General features: G+C 48.6%; 1 protein-coding gene across 1 annotated transcript in view; it reads left to right on the top strand.

Moving 5' to 3' along the window:
* Positions 1-7,949: 7,949 nt before the first annotated feature.
* Positions 7,950-16,887, top strand: part of KCNK9 (potassium two pore domain channel subfamily K member 9) — a 79,661-nt gene continuing 70,723 nt past the window's right edge. The window contains exon 1 of the mRNA XM_066626367.1: positions 7,950-8,307. Coding sequence (XP_066482464.1) covers positions 8,025-8,307 — 283 coding nt within the window. The 5' untranslated portion in view covers positions 7,950-8,024. The remainder of the gene's footprint in view (positions 8,308-16,887) is intronic.

Raw genomic sequence — 16,887 nt, forward strand, 5'->3', positions numbered from 1 at the left:
CCTACTGTGAAGCTGTGATGCATCAAAACCACAACCAAAGTATGTCTACTGCATGCTACCACAATGCATGCCTTTGGTTGATGCATTTACTCATGCATTATAGTGCATTATGTAAGTGAATAGAAACTGTCAGGCTAGGTACTGTAATGAACTCTGAGGTCATGAATGCACCTGAGTTGGGGACTTGGAGGATCTCTGTTGGCTTCAGCCTTTCTGCCAGTTTTCTGTGCCTGCTGAACAGACCTGTAATACTCCAACACCCAGTGCACCTCCTTACGTTGCTGCCTTTTGAAAGGTGCCAGCGACACCCAGCCAACAGCAGTCCATGCATTCACAAACTCATGACACTCTAAAAAGACCCACCACTGGTCCAAGCCTCAGAAGCTGGTTGAGATGTTCCACTTAGGGCGCAATCCTAAGCAACTTTCCAGCACTGACCTAGCCACAATGCAGCCCCAAGGTAAGGTCACAAACATGCCCTTACCATGAGGAAGCATCCTTGACCGCCTCCCCACTGCAGGATGCAATGCACGCCACATTGGCACAGCTATGTCAGTGCTGGAAAGTTGCTTAGGATTGCGCCCTTAGTCATTAATAGATGGCTGTCGGTTCTTCGAAAGCCCATTGCTGCCTGTGTTTCCAAATGCAATATGTGTGCCTTGTTTCCAAACTGCCTTTATTTCTCAAAGAGAGCAGGCGAGTGAAGTGGTGCCTCCTCTATTATTCCAGCAAAATGTCGCCTGCAATTAAGCGGCAGGGAAAAGAGCCCCTTTTGTGGCATTTCCTCATTGTTCTGTTCCCCAGCTTCTCAGCAGTGGCATTACTGAACACATCTATTAAACGGTGCACTAATTCTATGACCACCTTTAAACTTCAGACTCTGCTTATATAAATGAAGAAATTAGCAAGGTGGGAAACCTCCCCTCCTTGATTTGCCAGGGAGATCGAGAAAAGGAAGGCAAAATTATAGTTGGAGAAAGAGAGAGAGGGAGAGAGAGAGAGAGAGGCATGTGGATGTGGAAGAACCCGTGGACATTATATATCTGGACTTTCAGAAGGCCTTTGACACGGTCCCTTATCAAAGGCTACTAAAAAAACTCCACAGTCAGGTAATTAGAGGACAGGTCCTCTCATGGATTGAGAACTGGTTGAAGACCAGGAAACAGAGAGTGGGTCAATGGGCAATTTTCACAATGGAGAGAGGTGAAAAGCAGTGTACCCCAAGGATCTGTCCTGGGACCTGTGCTTTTCAACCTCTTCATAAACAACCTGGAGACAGGGGTAAGCAGTGAGGTGGCAAAGTCTGCAGATGACACCAAACTTTTCTGAGTGGTGAAGACCAGAAGTGATTGTGAGGAGCTCCAGAAGGATCTCTCCAAACTGGCAGAATGGGCAGCAAAATGGCAGATGCACTTCAATGTCAGTAAGTGTAAAGTCATGCACATTGGAGGAAAAAAATCAAACCTTCACATATAGGCTGATGGGTTCTGAGCTGTCTGTGACAGAGCAGGACAGAGATCTCGGGGTAGTGGTGAACAGGTCGATGAAAGTGTCAACCCAGTGTGCGACGGCAGTAAAGAAGACCAATTCTCTGCTTGGGATCATTAGAAAAGGTATTGAGAACAAAACGGCTAATATTATAATGCCGTTGTACAAATCGATGGTAAGGCCACACCTGGAGTATTGTGTCCAGTTCTGGTCGCCACATCTCAAAAAAGACATAGTGGAAATGGAAAAGGTGCAAAAGAGAGTGACTAAGATGATTACTGGGCTGGAGCACCTTCCTTATGAGGAAAGGCTACAGCGTTTGGGCCTCTTCAGCCTGGAAAAGAGACGCCTGAGGGGGGACATGATTGAGACATACAAAATTATGCAGGAGATGGACAGAGTCGATAGAGAGATGCTCTTTACACTCTCACATAACACCAGAACCAGGGGACATCCACTAAAATTGAGTGTTGGCAGAGTTAGAACAGACAAAAGAAAATATTTCTTTACTTGGCGTGTGGTTGGTCTGTGGAACTCCTTGTCACAGGATGTGGTGACGGCATCTGGCCTGGACACCTTTAAAAGGGGATTGGACAAGTTTCTGGAGGAAAAATCCATTATGGGTTACAAGCCATGATGTGTATGTGCAACCTCCTGAGTTTAGAAATAGGCTATGTCAGAATGCCAGATGCAAGGGAGGGCACCAGGATGCAGGTCTGTTGTTATCTGGTGTGCTCCCTGGGGCATTTGGTGGGCCTCTATGAGATACAGGAAGCTGGACTAGATGGGCCTATGGCCTGATCCAGTGGGGTTGTTCTTATGTTTTTATGTTCAGAGAGAGAGAGAGAGAGAGAGAGAGAGAGAGAGAGAGAGGGAGAGAGAGAGAGAGAAATTGCAGGAAAAAGAACCTTAAGAGTTTAAATCCTAAAACTCTATTTCCCAAGTTTCTGAGCCCCACATACCACTTTTACAAATGAAAAACAGTTTTGTATTTAGAGTGCCAAAGAGTCAGATTTATGGCCATGAGAGGGGCCCACATCTTCTTTTCCTGTATGAGTCACTTTTCTGAGGCTTCTTCCTAATGGGAAAAGAGACTAGTCCAGAACACTGATTCATCCAGATGCCCAATGGGCTGCTTCCTCTGAGGGCAGGGAAATTTGTTCTGTTTCCTCATTAGGAATGATCAGACAATCCAAACATATCCAATGTTGAGACAATGATAATGCTTAGCAGTTGCATAGTGTATCTGAATGTTCAAGGCACTGAATACACATTACCTTTTCATAACAAGCCAGTTAAGTATTATTCCTATGCTGCAATTGGGGAACTGAGGTCGAAAAGGAGCAGTCTGCCTAAGGCCACACACCATATAAACCTACGCACGTCTACTCAGAAGTAAGTCCCCTTGGGTTCAATGGGGCTTGCTCCCAGGATAGTGTGTATAGGATTGCAGCCTTACTGAGATTTAGAGCTCAATCCTATCCAACTTTCCAGTGCTGATGCAGCTGCAATGCAACCCCAAGGAAAGGGAACAAATATTTCTTTACCTTGAAGAGGCTTCCGTGATTGTCACCCCTCCCCAAAGCAAGATGCAGTTCATGTCCCATTGGTATGGCTGCATTGATGCTGGAAAGTTGGATTGGCTTGGGCCCTTAAACAGGAAACTTCCTAATTCATAATTCAGTCTCTTAGCTACTATGCTTATATATAGATGTGGCAGGATGGTCTCCTCCCCCCTCCCCAGTGAAGTTGATTGAAAGGAGACCAAGGACAGGCACAAAACTGTGCAGCAATTCCTCTGGAATGTGATTCATTTAACTGATTACTTTCTTCCAGCACATGGTTTTGGAATCCTGCCATGGAATCTGTTTGCATTACAAGGGCTTGGTATCTTGGAGCATGTGCAAAGCACTTTTCCTGCTGAGTCACAATTGCAGCCTATCCCAGAAATCTGCAGTGAGAAGCAGTTGACAGATAATCAGCTCTTCAACCCTTTCGTCACTGGCAAAACACATTGGATGAAATTTATTGGTGTAGTGCAAGTCTGAGCGCAGGATACAGATAATGGTCTGCTGCATGAATCACAGGTGTGCACTGTTGTGCAGCTAGATGTTGGCCTAATAACTGATATAAACTGACCAGAGTTGCATGTTGTTTTCTCTGCAAGGCTATGGCAACAAAGAAGGCGGGGGGGGTGGGTGGGTGGGAAGGCAGACACTAGGTGCTGGGGCACCCCACCAGATTACTGTCTTCCTAACCCAGCACTTGATGCTATAGATTTAGTTGTTCCCAGAGGCGTAACTAGGGCAGAGCATGAACTGCTATGCCAAGGGGTGCTCAGTGCTACTATTGCCTCCTTTTCCAGGGAGAACCCAGAAGGGATGTCATGATGTCAGTGTGACATTGGGAAGGCACTGCCCTGGGCTCCAAGGCTTCTAGTTAGGCTTCAGGTTGTTCCCATGGGTGGGCTGGCCCTCCCTGCAAACAATGGCAGTCTTCCACTTTTGGTCCCCAGCCACCACTACTCCATGGCATCCTATCTCCGACTATGGACGTTGCTTATTGCTTTCATGAGTCACAGCCATTGACAGACTCTTCTTCCATGTGCCATGTGTCCAGTGCCCTTTAAAAGCCATCTAAGCGGGTGATCATCACCACTGCTTGTGGGAGTGACGTGGGCCAAACTTCATTAGTGTGTGTGATGCTCTAAGAAGTGGAGGGCAGAGTATTTTATCCTCATATCAGCCCACCAAGGCAAGTTAGGTTGAGAGGTAATAATTTGCTATCAGAGCCAGGATCCTATAGTGGTTCAGGAGTCGGACTTTAGGGCTGAAAAGGAATTTGGATTCTTGACCACTCCAGTCAAACACACCACCCACATCATCACACTGGTTCTGTATTAAAGAAAGAAGAAAGACCTGAAGAGCACCATTTACTTAATTGTACGATGCTAATAATGAAAAAAAAAGCTTTTGTGTACGTATAGACTGTAAAGCATATTTCTGTCTCGGGCACTACAATTTTGGCCTGCAGTGGTTTGCACAGAATCCAAGACAGTGTGAGTGCTGGCTGGTTGGTTCATTGAGAGTTGTGTAATTTCTGCCTTTTGATGTACTGTTCAAAGGGCCCAAGGAAAGTGTGTCTCCCTCTCTTACAGAGTTGCAGTTGGGGTCACCCACAAAATGAACTCAGGGAAGATGAAAGAAAAGACTCTTGCACACAACCCTTAAGGTGCGTGAAGGCACTCAGGGTAAGAGAGTCCTGGCCTTGTCCCTTTTGCCTTTGGAAGCTGTTTCACATGTTGCAGGACTGCAAACTCAATTTTGTCACCAGGCATGGAATCAACACGAAGCGGCAGTCAATTCTGATGCCTGCATGGGACATGTTTTGGTCATGTTCCTACTACATCTTAAGGTGCAGACTCACCTAAGTGGGGTGATTGGGAACTTTCTCATGGTAAATAGCAGCTTGATTGGGTTGGGTTGAGGGTAGGTTTGACCCCCTTTCCCTCTGCCACAGACCTGATCCACTGGGGAGGGGCACTTGCTACTTAAAGAAACAAGTGTGTCAGAATTGGGCCTGTGACTAACTTAACATGTAGTTTGATCCTCAGACTATCTTAAGAGTCACCGTAAGCACATGACGCAGTGGGAAACTCCAAGTGGCCTGGAGTTTCATGCAGAAACTCAGCAAGAAATCAATTTGCCACCACTGTATCAGAAAATATCTCCCTCGCTCAATAAATCTCTGCAGGTCAGGCAGCTGTGAAGGGCACAGGAGCGAAGTTGGTGAGAAAGGTGGCAACCTTCCCTAGACTTTTTGTTCGGTGCTCAGGTAAGAAGCCCCCCAGCAGTTCTCCCCTTCTGTGGGCTGCTGTTGCAGGCTCCTGGGCAGAGCGACCAGTTGTCATAACCGCAAAAGAGGACAAGGCACCCCAAAATGTAGGACATTCCAGAAAAATGTAGGACATGACCAAGTAAAAGCTAAAGATGCTTATATCTTGATTACATGTGGTTAATTTAAACAATATATTACTTATTCTTAAAGTAAAAACTATATTACATATAATTTATCACATATAATTTATGAATTGCAAGAAGGCTCTGCGCTGCCTGCTCACAGAGAAAAGGAGGACATTTAAGTTCTTTTCCTGGACACCAGGCTAAACAAAGAGGACAAGTCCTGGAAAAACAGGACGGCTGGTCACCCTGCTCCTGGGTCCCCCATCATGGGCTCTGCCAGTAAAGAGAGCCCCCCCCAAAGCCAGAGGAGTGCCAGGCCTTGGGAAGGGGGGAGCAGGGAGGCAGGGACTCCCCCTTTCAGGAGATGGGGAGCTCACACGCACACACACACAGGGTAGGGGGCGTGGTCAGTGCTGGGGGCGGGGCCCGAGGCCAAGAGCCAAGGAGGGCGATCGTGGAAGCCCAGCGAGCAGTCCGGAGACAGCAGCAGCCGCCGCCGGCGCGTCCAGCTGGTGCCAGACGAGGTGGGTGGGTGAGACGCGCGTGGGCTGTCTGCTCGGGAGTGCAGCCGGGCGGCGGGCTGAGAGGCAGGGAGAGCCCGGTCGCGCTTCCAGCCCCCCCCCAGCCCGGCTTGGCTCTCCCAACTCTTTGACTGGCACGTCCCAGCCGGCGGGGAAGAGGGGAGGGGCGGGAATGGGTGCCCCCCCCAGCCGTCTGATGCCCAGCATGGAGGAAGCGGATAGGGGCTTCTTCGGCAGGGAGGAGGCTGTTTTCCATGCAGCCCCCCCCGAGCGCAACAGCCCCCCCTCCTCTTCCTGGCAGGCAAGGCCGACCCGCTCAAGGCGGTGGCGTAGCAAGGGGGGGCGAAGCACTAAGTTTTGCAGGGAGCCTCCCCGCGGCGTGCAAGCGGCCCCTCCCCTTCGGAGCCAGGCCTACGCCTCCGTTTTGCTGCCCCCGCCCGGAATGGCTCCGACGGGGAGGGGCCCCTTGCACGCTGCGGGGAGGCTCCCTGTCAAACTTAGTGCTTTGCCCCCCCTTTTGCTACGCCGCTGGCTCAAGGTCTGGAATTCCCCCCCTCTTGGGGCGGGGGGAAAGACAAGCTGCCCCCCCTTCTTGGTCTTGATCCTGACTGTTGGTTCCTCTCCTCTCCAGGCTGGCGTGAGCTTCTCCTCCGCAGCAGGATTCAGGCGAGTCCCTGTTCTGGTGCCTGCGAGCAGACCAGCCCACCCCGGGGGCGGCGACACGGTGCCTTCCAGACGTCCCCGAGGGCGATCGGGCGGCTCCTGGCGCCCCTGGGCGACGCCTGCCCTCCCCCTCCCCCCTTTCCCAGCCAGGCAGGGCTCCCTTGGGGTTCGCCTTCTGCAGCCCGGACTGGCGCTCACCTGTCTGCACAGACGCCTGTTTGACTCCGGCCAGGAACAGCGAGGAGAGGTTGGCCATGTGCCCCCCAAGGCGCCCGCTGCAGCCTGAAGCCGGCTTCCTCCCAGCCTGGGCGGTCTTCGGAAGATTCCTCCTGAGCAGCAGCCTGGATCCTTCCCCCAAGGCAGGGGGCCTCTCTCCCCCCTTGGAAGAAGTGACAACGGTGTTGAAGCTGATTCAATAACTAATGAATAATTAATAAATAGCAGCCACAAGTGACCAGCTGGCCCCGGAGCTGCCTGGCGTGCGTGTGAACTCCTCCTCCAAGGCCTCTCCCTCCCCAGCCAAGTTTGGGTCTCTACAGCCCCCCCGTTCCCCCTCCTCGTGCGCCTTCCTGGAATGACTGAGCTCTGCCCGGAGGCCGCAGCCACTTACCCCGCAGGGCTGGGATCCCCGGAGCTCAGTGGGCAGGAGATCCAGCCGGCGAGAGAGGGGCTGATGCGGCGCCCCGATCCTCCCGGTGCACACCCGGCCGGGCCACCGCCGCTGGAGAGCCGCCCCTGGAGCCCCCACCTGGAGAGGACGCCTGGCCCGCGTGGATGGGAAGGGGCGTTCGCTTTGATGGGACCCGCTCGCCCCCATCAGCCTCGGGACCCCCGCAGCTCCCCCTCCCCAGGGCTTGACCGGTGCTGAGTCAGCAGCACTCCCCAGAGGAGCGGGACAGCTTGGAGCAGCCAGGGAGAGCAGGTGGAACTTCTTCTCCGGCTCTCCCCTGCTTCGGGGGCTCGCTTTTGGAGGGGGGTGGGGTGGGTGCCTGGAGGATCGGAGCCCCCCTTGCACTCCTGGAGGTCAGGATCGCCCTTGATGGCCCTGCGCGCAGGGACAGCCTGGCTGGGGCAGGTCCTGCGCACGGTCCGCGGGCTGCAGGGTCCCTGGTCCAGGCGCTCCAGCAGCCTCCTGTGCCTGTCTCCCTCCCAGGAGCCCGAGCAGGGAGGCGGGCAGCAGCCGCGGCAGCACTTTCAGCACCACGGACAGCAGCGTCCCGGCGGCAGCCCCGTCCAGCCCTCTCAGCACAGAGGACAGCAGCCTCCCGGCGGGAGCCCCGTCCAGTCCCTGCAGCGCGCCTCCGCGGGCGGCTGCCTCTGCTGCACCCTGCCGGGTCCCCGGGCGCCCAGGGGGGGACATGGTCCCCTCCGAGGGCCCTTGCTGGCGGCCATGAAGAGGCAGAACGTGCGGACCCTCTCCCTCATCGTCTGCACGCTCACCTACCTGCTGGTGGGGGCCGCCGTCTTTGATGCCCTGGAGTCCGACCACGAGATGCGCGAGGAGGAGCAGCTCAAAGCCGAGGAGACCCGGCTCAGGGGGAAGTACAACATCACCCACGAGGACTACCAGCAGCTGGAGGAGATCATCATGCAGTCTGAGCCCCACCGGGCCGGGGTCCAGTGGAAATTCGCAGGGTCTTTCTACTTTGCCATCACAGTCATCACCACCATAGGTGAGTCTGCCCCCTCCCCCCCAAAAAGGGGGTTGGGGGTCTGTGTGCCAAGAGTAGAGCAGCTTTGGGGTAAGGTAACCCAAACCAGGGGAGGGCATGAACCGCAGAATTATGGGTTGGTTCCCAAAGTTTGGGGGGGGGGGCAGCGGCTGTGAGATGCCAGGCACTTCACAATGAATTTTTTTAAATGGATATGGATAGTGTGTATGTGATGAATTGGTTTCCAGATGAGGGGAGCTGTGTGGTTGCAAAAGAAGGGAAGGGGGTACACAAAAATATATCCACATATATGCAAGAGGTGTATTCAAGGGGTGGGATTTCAAGAGTTAACCAAAGAAGGACATACGAGTCTGTGCATGGAGGAATTGATTTGAAACATTGGGGAGCTGAGCATTGCCAAGGGATAGGAAGTGACTGTCCACCCAGCCAGCGTCCTGTTGTATTATAGAATTTGTATGTTTCAACAGATACATGTGGGCTTTGAGTGTCTGCTCTTCCTTCCCTCTGAGTTGGGCAGAATGCTAAATAAAGTGGAAAAATAAGAGTTTAGACTGGAGAGCTTTAAGAAGGAACTCTCTTATTCTTCTTAGTTTTTGGCCCTGGGTTGGAAAATGCCAGTGCCAAATTATATTGGAAGATGATGGCAATGAATTCAGTTCTTTTTTTCTTTCTAAATAATGTAATCAGTTTTGAAACTTTGGCTTCATTTTAAAGAACAATCCATCAGGACAGGTAACCTGTCACTGACATTTACTCAGAAGTAATCCTATTGATCTGGATTGGAATCATGGTTAGTAAATTGTTGGAGCATATAATATAATTTACAGCACAATGCCAAACTTGTCTACTCAGAAGTAGTCCCATTGAGTTCAATGATATCTACTCCCAGGTTAGTATGTATAGAATGATAGTGCTGGGTGTCCTGGGATTGCCATGGTGTAAAGAATTCAGCAGACATGCCTTCAATATCTTAATTTCATGCTTTGCTTTTAGAAGGTGATCAATTGTCCCAGAAGTTTTCTTTTACAACTGTAGTAGTAACAGGTATCGCTCTCATTTTGTCTGCTTTCAATCTCTGTTCCCTTTTTTGGAAGTGAAAGCAGACATGAGAGAGAGAGAGAGAGAGAGAGAGAGAGAGAGAGAGAGAGAGAGAGAGAGAGAGAGAGAGAGAGCGCTTATCTACTGTTCAACTTCAAATGAAGCTTCCAGAGAATTTGAGATGACAGCTTTTGGACAAAGCCAACAGTCGTTTTGCTGCAGTATATTTTGCTCTTGGCAAAACTCCTGCATTCTTCAATAAAAGTTTTGCTTCCTTAAAATAAAAGCAACATAGACAGATGGACTAACTGATGGATACAATGCACTGTACAGCTCATCTCAGCTACAAGGCACTTGGCAGGTAATGTCAGTGCAGAATAGATACCGTATATAGAGACATTATACATTATCTGGCCCTGTGGCAGTGATCTCTTCAAGTGGTTGCTTTATCACTTCCTAGTTTGTATATACAGATATATAATCTTGATGGGGAGTTTGCGATATCCTTTCAAGATATGTCACACTCTGAAACATCTGTGGTTTTTTGAGGAGGACATCAGACTGGTGGCTAGTTAACAGTGCATTGGATGTTAGAGGGTATGTATAAAAGCAGAATGCTGATTAATAGAGACCCTGTCTCTTGATTGTTGGCTCTTATTCCCACCAGAAGTCAACATTACCCTGCGAAACAGATGCTGTCTGTTTTCATCAGAATGTCCATTCCACCTTTCTTTGAGCAGTCAGAAAAAAAGTGTTTACTTTGTGTTGATTTTGACTTTATTACCTGCAGCAGTGAATGGCTTGCTTGAAAGATAATCTGACACTTGAAGAGACTGTGTAGGTGGTGACTTAATAAAAATGGTTTTTTTTAAATAAAGGGCTTTGCTGATCATATTGAATTCTTTCTCACTTCAGCCTCCCCTCCCCCATACCCTTCAACAGGAATTCTTTGTAGAACACAAAATCTGAACACTTCGGAATCATGACTGTGATGCTCATGCAGTCCATAATGCCAACAGGCTTGTAATTTTTGTTCCCACCATGCTTTCCATTTACCTGCACCCAATCACAACCCAAATGATTTCATCTTGTGGGTTTTGGTGCACCATCTGTCTCCACTAAATCCATGGAATATCAAAGGGGAATTGCTTGTGGCGATCTCTTGGAAAGCAAACTTGGAATGACCCAACTGAAGTTAAGCCCTGGGATAGCCCATGCATTTCAGTGGCAAAACACCCCATTTGAAACCAATGAGATTTCATAATGTTTAACTTTGGCGAATTTGTGCCCCAAACAGGATTCACATTTCCCCTGCTTAATTAGTCAATTCATGAGTCAAGGTTCAAATCAGCTAGGAAGACAGGGGCCTGGATAAGTGGAATCAGGGAGCTGTAGTTACTCAGAAGTGGGAGAAGTATATTCTGGGCATGTTCAAAGGTGCTTAAAAGGTCAAGATAATTTTACAACAGAGGTATGATACTAAAGATCACAAATATTGAAAATAAGTTCTGGGGCTGAGCCCAGGAGTTGAAATTTGGCACCTGTGCCCTGATTACACATAGGAATGTATTGTCAAATCTATAAGTGATTTACAGCCCAATCCTATGCATGTCTACTCAGAAGAAAGTCCCATTAGTGTCAGTGGGGCTTATATCCAGGAAAGTGTGGATAGAATTGGGCTAGGACTGGGATAGGATTTAAATATTAAGCATTAGTTTTGTATCAAAATAAGGACAAATAAGCTGGATTGACTTCTTTGGGAATGGGTTAATTTATATCCCAAGAAGCATCTCTGCTTTCTTTGTTCCACTTTAGCAATTTTAGGCCTGTAGAGACACTTTTAAAAGTTTTTAAAAATACTCTACAGTGACATTAAGTGTGCTGCCGTTTCGGCTGAATCTTTTGTAGTTGTTTCTATTTTTAACCTAACCTTGAAGATGTCGTTTGCTCACATTTTGTTCTCTCTCTGAAACCACCCAAGAACAATTCAGGAATGGAAAAACGTCTTATGCATCAATGAGAAGTCCTAACTGTCCTGGTAAGGTGACGTTGCTGCCCAATCCTACCTAAATGCTGTTATGGTGGAACATGTGTTCCAACCATGTGTGCTGTCACAAAAGTGCCATAAAGTGCTTTGTGACAATGCAAGGCCCCGGCGAGCTGGTGGGAAGGCCAAAGCCTTCCCATGTGCCCTGGCAGCCACTGGGAGGCCTACTGGAGCAGGCAAGTCCAGTGCAGGAACAGGGGAAGGGGTTGAATGGAGCAGGGGAAGGGAGGAATGAGGCAGGAATGAGGTTGGGGAGTGGGCAGATTGGGCCTGGGAGGGGGTGGGATCTATGACACTGGCACACACCTTATCCAACCTCTTTCTTGGGCCCTATCTGCCTGCTCAGATCAATACAAACTTGCACCAGTGATACTGCTGGCGCAGGTCCTAGCTGACTCATTTCAGGTACTGGGGCTTACCCTGGGGCAAGAGGACAAATGTCTCCTTACCCCAAGGAGACCTTCAGCAGCCAAAAATCCCCATGGGATACAGCAGAAGCCTCACCAGTGCTGCTGCATTGCCTCACGGGATTTAGGTAGCATTGGGCTGTTGGTAGGGTTGTCTTGCAGATGTAATTAGAAATTTCCATATTTTACATCATGTCAAAGAATACAACACTTCATTGCACTTTCTGGATTGGCTCCTTATCAAAGCTTAATGGGGGGAAAAGGTATGCTGAAAGAATGAGTATGCAGGTGCAGGCTTGATAATGTGGCAACTGAGAGAGTTGGTTAGGGCTTGCTGTCAACTGTGTGACTTTGTTTAAAATATCTCATTGCTCCTACCATATCTGGAATTACAACTGTTTGGATTGTTCCAAAGTGCTGTTTGTCTTTAATAATCCTTTCTATAGCACTGTTTAGAGATTTATTAGCATCATGGTGATCTAGAGCACCATCCACATCCAAGGTGCTTTGCAGTCTAAGAAAAACTAGGCCCCATGCTGTGAAAATTGTAGTAGGGTTTGACAGTGGGGGAGAAAATGGGGGGAAGGGAGAGGCCAGGCAAAGAAGGCGTGAAAGTGAGTGAACCATATCATGCATACGATGACTTGGTTAACACTGACGCTCAAGACAGAAGAAGTGACTTGAAGACTTCATGTAGAAGCAGTGGCATAGCTAGAGAGGGTGCAAAGCATTAAGTTTGGCAGGGAGCCACTCCATGGTGTGGAAGTGGAACCTCCCCTTCCTCTTTGTAGCCATTCCGGGCGGTGGGAGCAAATAGAGGTGAATGCCCGGAATGGCTCTGATGGGGGGGGGGCTGCTTGCACAACCTGGTGAGGCACCTGTAAAACTTAGTGTTTTGCACCCCCTCTAGCTAAGCCACTGCATAGAGGAGTTTTGAGGAGTACTTTGAAGGAGAGATACAATGCTATATAGGTGCTTTACGTGATGCTTTCAAATCCTCTTCTCATGTCCCTCAAAGCATGGGGCATATTGTTTAGCAGCAAAACCAGGTTTGCCACCAAGTGCATACTTGGCAGGGAGCCTGAGGCTTTTTTTTCTGGTGAGTAGTTCAGCAGGATGCTATGCATGATTCCAAGAACACGCTGGTCACATCCGCGCCATGTTTTGGGACGTAACTCTAAAAGAATCATTTTCAACCACAAATGGTCTGCAAGTATGCCACGGGAGTTTGGGAGAGGGTCGTTTATTACTGGGGCCAATGGGGGATTGCAGTGCCCACTGGCAGCAAGGTGTGCCATGTCAATTGTCAAAAAATTGTTGGTGTGCCTTAATTTTAGCACCCTGTTGGTATACCATGAGATGGAAAACGTTGAAAATCTCTGCTCTAATGTTAGGTGTGAAGCGATCTTCACTGATTTTCAAACCAACCCTGTGAGGCAGGCCAGTAATACACCAATTTTCAGAGAGAGAAATTGAGGCTGAGACTGCAGCTACAAGTTGCTAGTAAACCTACTGTATTTACTGAAATGGGCTGCAGTTCATGGAAGCTTAGGTGGAAATAGATTAGTTCTTACTATGCTATAAGACTCTTTGTTGTTTTTGCAGCAACAGGCTATCCCTCTGGGAGTAGCACACCTGTGAATCCCAAGGTGTGGGGGGCCATTTTTCCACTGGAGAGCAGTGTGTGTGTGTGTGTGTGGTGATTTGGTGATGTGGATGGTGGGATGAAAAGTGCTAAACCTTATACTTTGCAGCTTATACTAAAGTGCTAAACCTTATACTTTGTGTGACAGAGAGAGAGAGAGAGAGAGAGAGAGAGAGAGAGAGAGAGAGAGAGAGAGAGAGAGAGGCCAAGAGAACAATTGTGGGCCCACCACCTTCCCTTGCCAACTCTCCCTCCTCAATGTTGCAGATTAATCCTGGCCTGAAAATAGGTTCAGATTAGACACAACACATTGCTTGGCTCTCTCTGTGTGTTTGGTAGATGGCAACTGTGGGCCTCCTGATCTGAATTTCCCTAGGCTGTGGTGCTGATTCAGATGGTGGAAGTCCCATGATAGGAGCAAGTTCCCCTTTAGTGCTTGGGGAGAGTTGCAAGATTTTAGTTAAATCCTCAGTTGTGTCTCTGCTGGCACAGTGGTCCCTGTGCCAGCTGAAGGCATCACAAATGTGCCGTAAAGCACATTGGCAACACTGCTTGGGTAGGCAGTGCCAATGGGGAGGCAGTGCCAGCCCTTGCAGCACCTCACCGGTGGAGGTAAATATGCCACTGAACAGTGCAGGGTCTTGGGGAAGATGGTGAGTGGGTGGAATGGAGGTTGAAAGAGGACATACCTGGGCGGGGTAAGGTGGAACGAGGGCAGATCAGGCCAGGGAGCGAGTCAGAATTGGTGGAGGCCCCCTCCACTTATCCTAACCTCTGTCTAGGGCCAGCCAGCATTATACTGGGCTGCTCGGACTCCACCAGCTATATGGCTGATGGAAATAGTCCCATAGGCCTGGCCACGGTGATCCATGCCACGGTGACATCGAGGTTAGATTACTGTAACGCGCTCTATGTGGGGCTGCCCCTGAAGACGGTTCGGAAACTACAATTAGTACAGAATGCGGCGGCCCGTGTGTTCACCGGAGCCAGGCGGTTTGACTCTGTCAGCCCGCTTCTCCGGGGGCTGCATTGGCTGCCCATTCGTTTCCGGGCCCAATTCAAGGTGCTGGTTTTGACCTTTAAAGCCCTATACTGCTCTGGGCCAGGATATCTTAGAGACCACCTACTCCCGTACAATCCGGCTCGCCATCTCAGGTCATCAGAGAAGGCCTTTTTGCAAGTGCCGCCACCCAAGGAGGTCCGGGGGGTGGCTGCAAGAAATAGGGCCTTCTCGGTAGTGGCACCAACATTATGGAACTCCCTTCCCCTTGACTTGAGAATGGCTCCCTCTCTTGAGAGCTTTCGGCGAGGCCTGAAAACACTGTTGTTTAAACAAGCCTTCTGATTTCTGGCCTTCTTAACTTTTTATACATCTTTTAGTTTTACAGGCTTGATTCCTCGGTGATCTGCTCTTTTACTCTTTTAATCTGACTACTGTTTTTATGGCCCTGTAGTGTGTTTTTAAATGTTTTTATCTGTTTGTATTAATGTTTTTTAAATTCTATTGTTTTTTAATATGTTGTTAGCCGCCCTGGGTCCCGTTAGGGAGAAGGGCGGGATAAAAATAAAGTTTTATTATTATTATTTTATTATAGGGCTAGGTGGGATGTTACTCAGGGTAGGGCAAAAATCCCCCCCCTTTTTTTTTTGTTAAATACAAAGTTTATTTATTTGTTACAGATACAGGTAAGGAAAAGGGTTAGACAGAGGGCTGGGACTACACAGGTTACACATGCGGGTTTTGGCCATAGATTACAACATGCATATTCCCCCCTGCCCAAAAGAAAAAAAATCCCTTTATCCTGAGCAAGCCTCCAACCACCTCCTATCCTGCACTAGATATGCAGCACAAATCTTAAAATCAGCAGAGCACACCTGGACTCTGAAGAAGATATACTCTTCTTCAGCAAATTAACTAGTGGACCATAGTGGTTGTTGTCTATGGTTTGGATCGGATCAATTTAATGGATCAGCCCTTCCTCTGTCAATAAATAGGCAGAGGGTATATAGTTAGAAATTTAAACTGATACAACAGAAAATTCGCTGAATTGTGTTGTTGTTTTTTTTGGCCTTTGTTTTTTTGTTAAGCATCATTTTGTGCAGTCTTTGTCCAAACCAGTGATTTTCAACCTTTTTCATCTCGCGGCACATTGACAAGGCATTAAAATTGTCAAGGCACACCATCAGGTTTTTGACAATTGACAAGGCACACCATGCTGCCAGTGGGAGCTCACATCCCCATTGGCCCTACTAATAAATGACCTTCTCTCAAATTCCTGTGGCACACCTGTGAACCAGTCATGGCACACCAGTGTGCCATGGCTCAGTGGTTGAAAATGGCTGGTCCAAGTGGTAGTGCTGAACAGGACAGCTTCTTGCAGCTGCCTGTCCACTGTAAGTCAACAATACATTTCTCAATTGTTGACTGTGCTGGTGGAAGAGGTTCATTGCTAATTCCTTTATTTCCTCCACAAATTAATAAAGACCCTGGGATAATATAAATGGAGCCGAGAATGAGTCAGAAGTCTTCCAAACCCAATTGCAGTAAAAACACTTGGCCAAGGTTTTGGGTTTAGCAGGAGCAAATCCATTCTTGCCTTCATGAACCAGCAAAGGAGATTTTTTCTGGATGTTTGCCTGTAAGAGCGCCAACTAATTTATCAACTTCAGCTTTAAAGAAAGCACCAACACAAGCCTGAAGTGTTTATACTTGGGGGATATTTTTTGACTCCCAAGTGCAATATTCTGTGAATTCAAATGGGTGTATGTGTTTGTGCTTTTTTGAAAAATAAGCTGGCTTCTAACGTTTTTTCCCCCCTACCTGCATATAGAAAATATATTGCTATATACTGCTGGGAATACATAAGGGACTTTGCCTGAAATTTTCATTATTTGATGGTTCAGAAAATGTTTTTGAGCAATTAAAGAAATTTATTTTTTATTTATTACTTTACAGGCTTCCTGTGTAACAATTTTTGACCATTCTGAATAATTCAGCTGCTTCTCTCTGTTCTCAAGAGGAATGCTGGTTCCTTCTCAGTGCTATCCCCTATTCACCCTGAGGTGGTTTTTTAGTTCCATGTTTTTAATTGAAGTTTATCTCGCCTGTGAACTTTCCAGATCTGATCAAGGGTCTCCCTAGCAGTGATCTCACTATGCTGGGTGTCACTCAGTGCAGTGATGGATGTTATCTCCGGGCCCCACCACTTTTACCAGCCACCCATTGTGGCCCTCCCAGAGAAAGAGGCCAACATAGGCAGAGTGACGCATGTGGGTGTCACAGTTGCGGACAACTGTGGGGATGGGTGCAGCTTGTGGAAATGGGCTGGATTTGGTGAGCCAAATGGGTTGGATGTGGTGAGCCAGGTGGTCTGGAGGTGCCTCAGCAGGCATCTTCCTTCTCCCCTCCCAGGCAGGGAGTGGATGTGAGGCTGGCCTATTCC

Source organism: Tiliqua scincoides, chromosome 4 (assembly GCF_035046505.1).
Source record: "Tiliqua scincoides isolate rTilSci1 chromosome 4, rTilSci1.hap2, whole genome shotgun sequence".
In the NCBI taxonomy this organism is placed as follows: Eukaryota; Metazoa; Chordata; class Lepidosauria; order Squamata; family Scincidae; genus Tiliqua; species Tiliqua scincoides.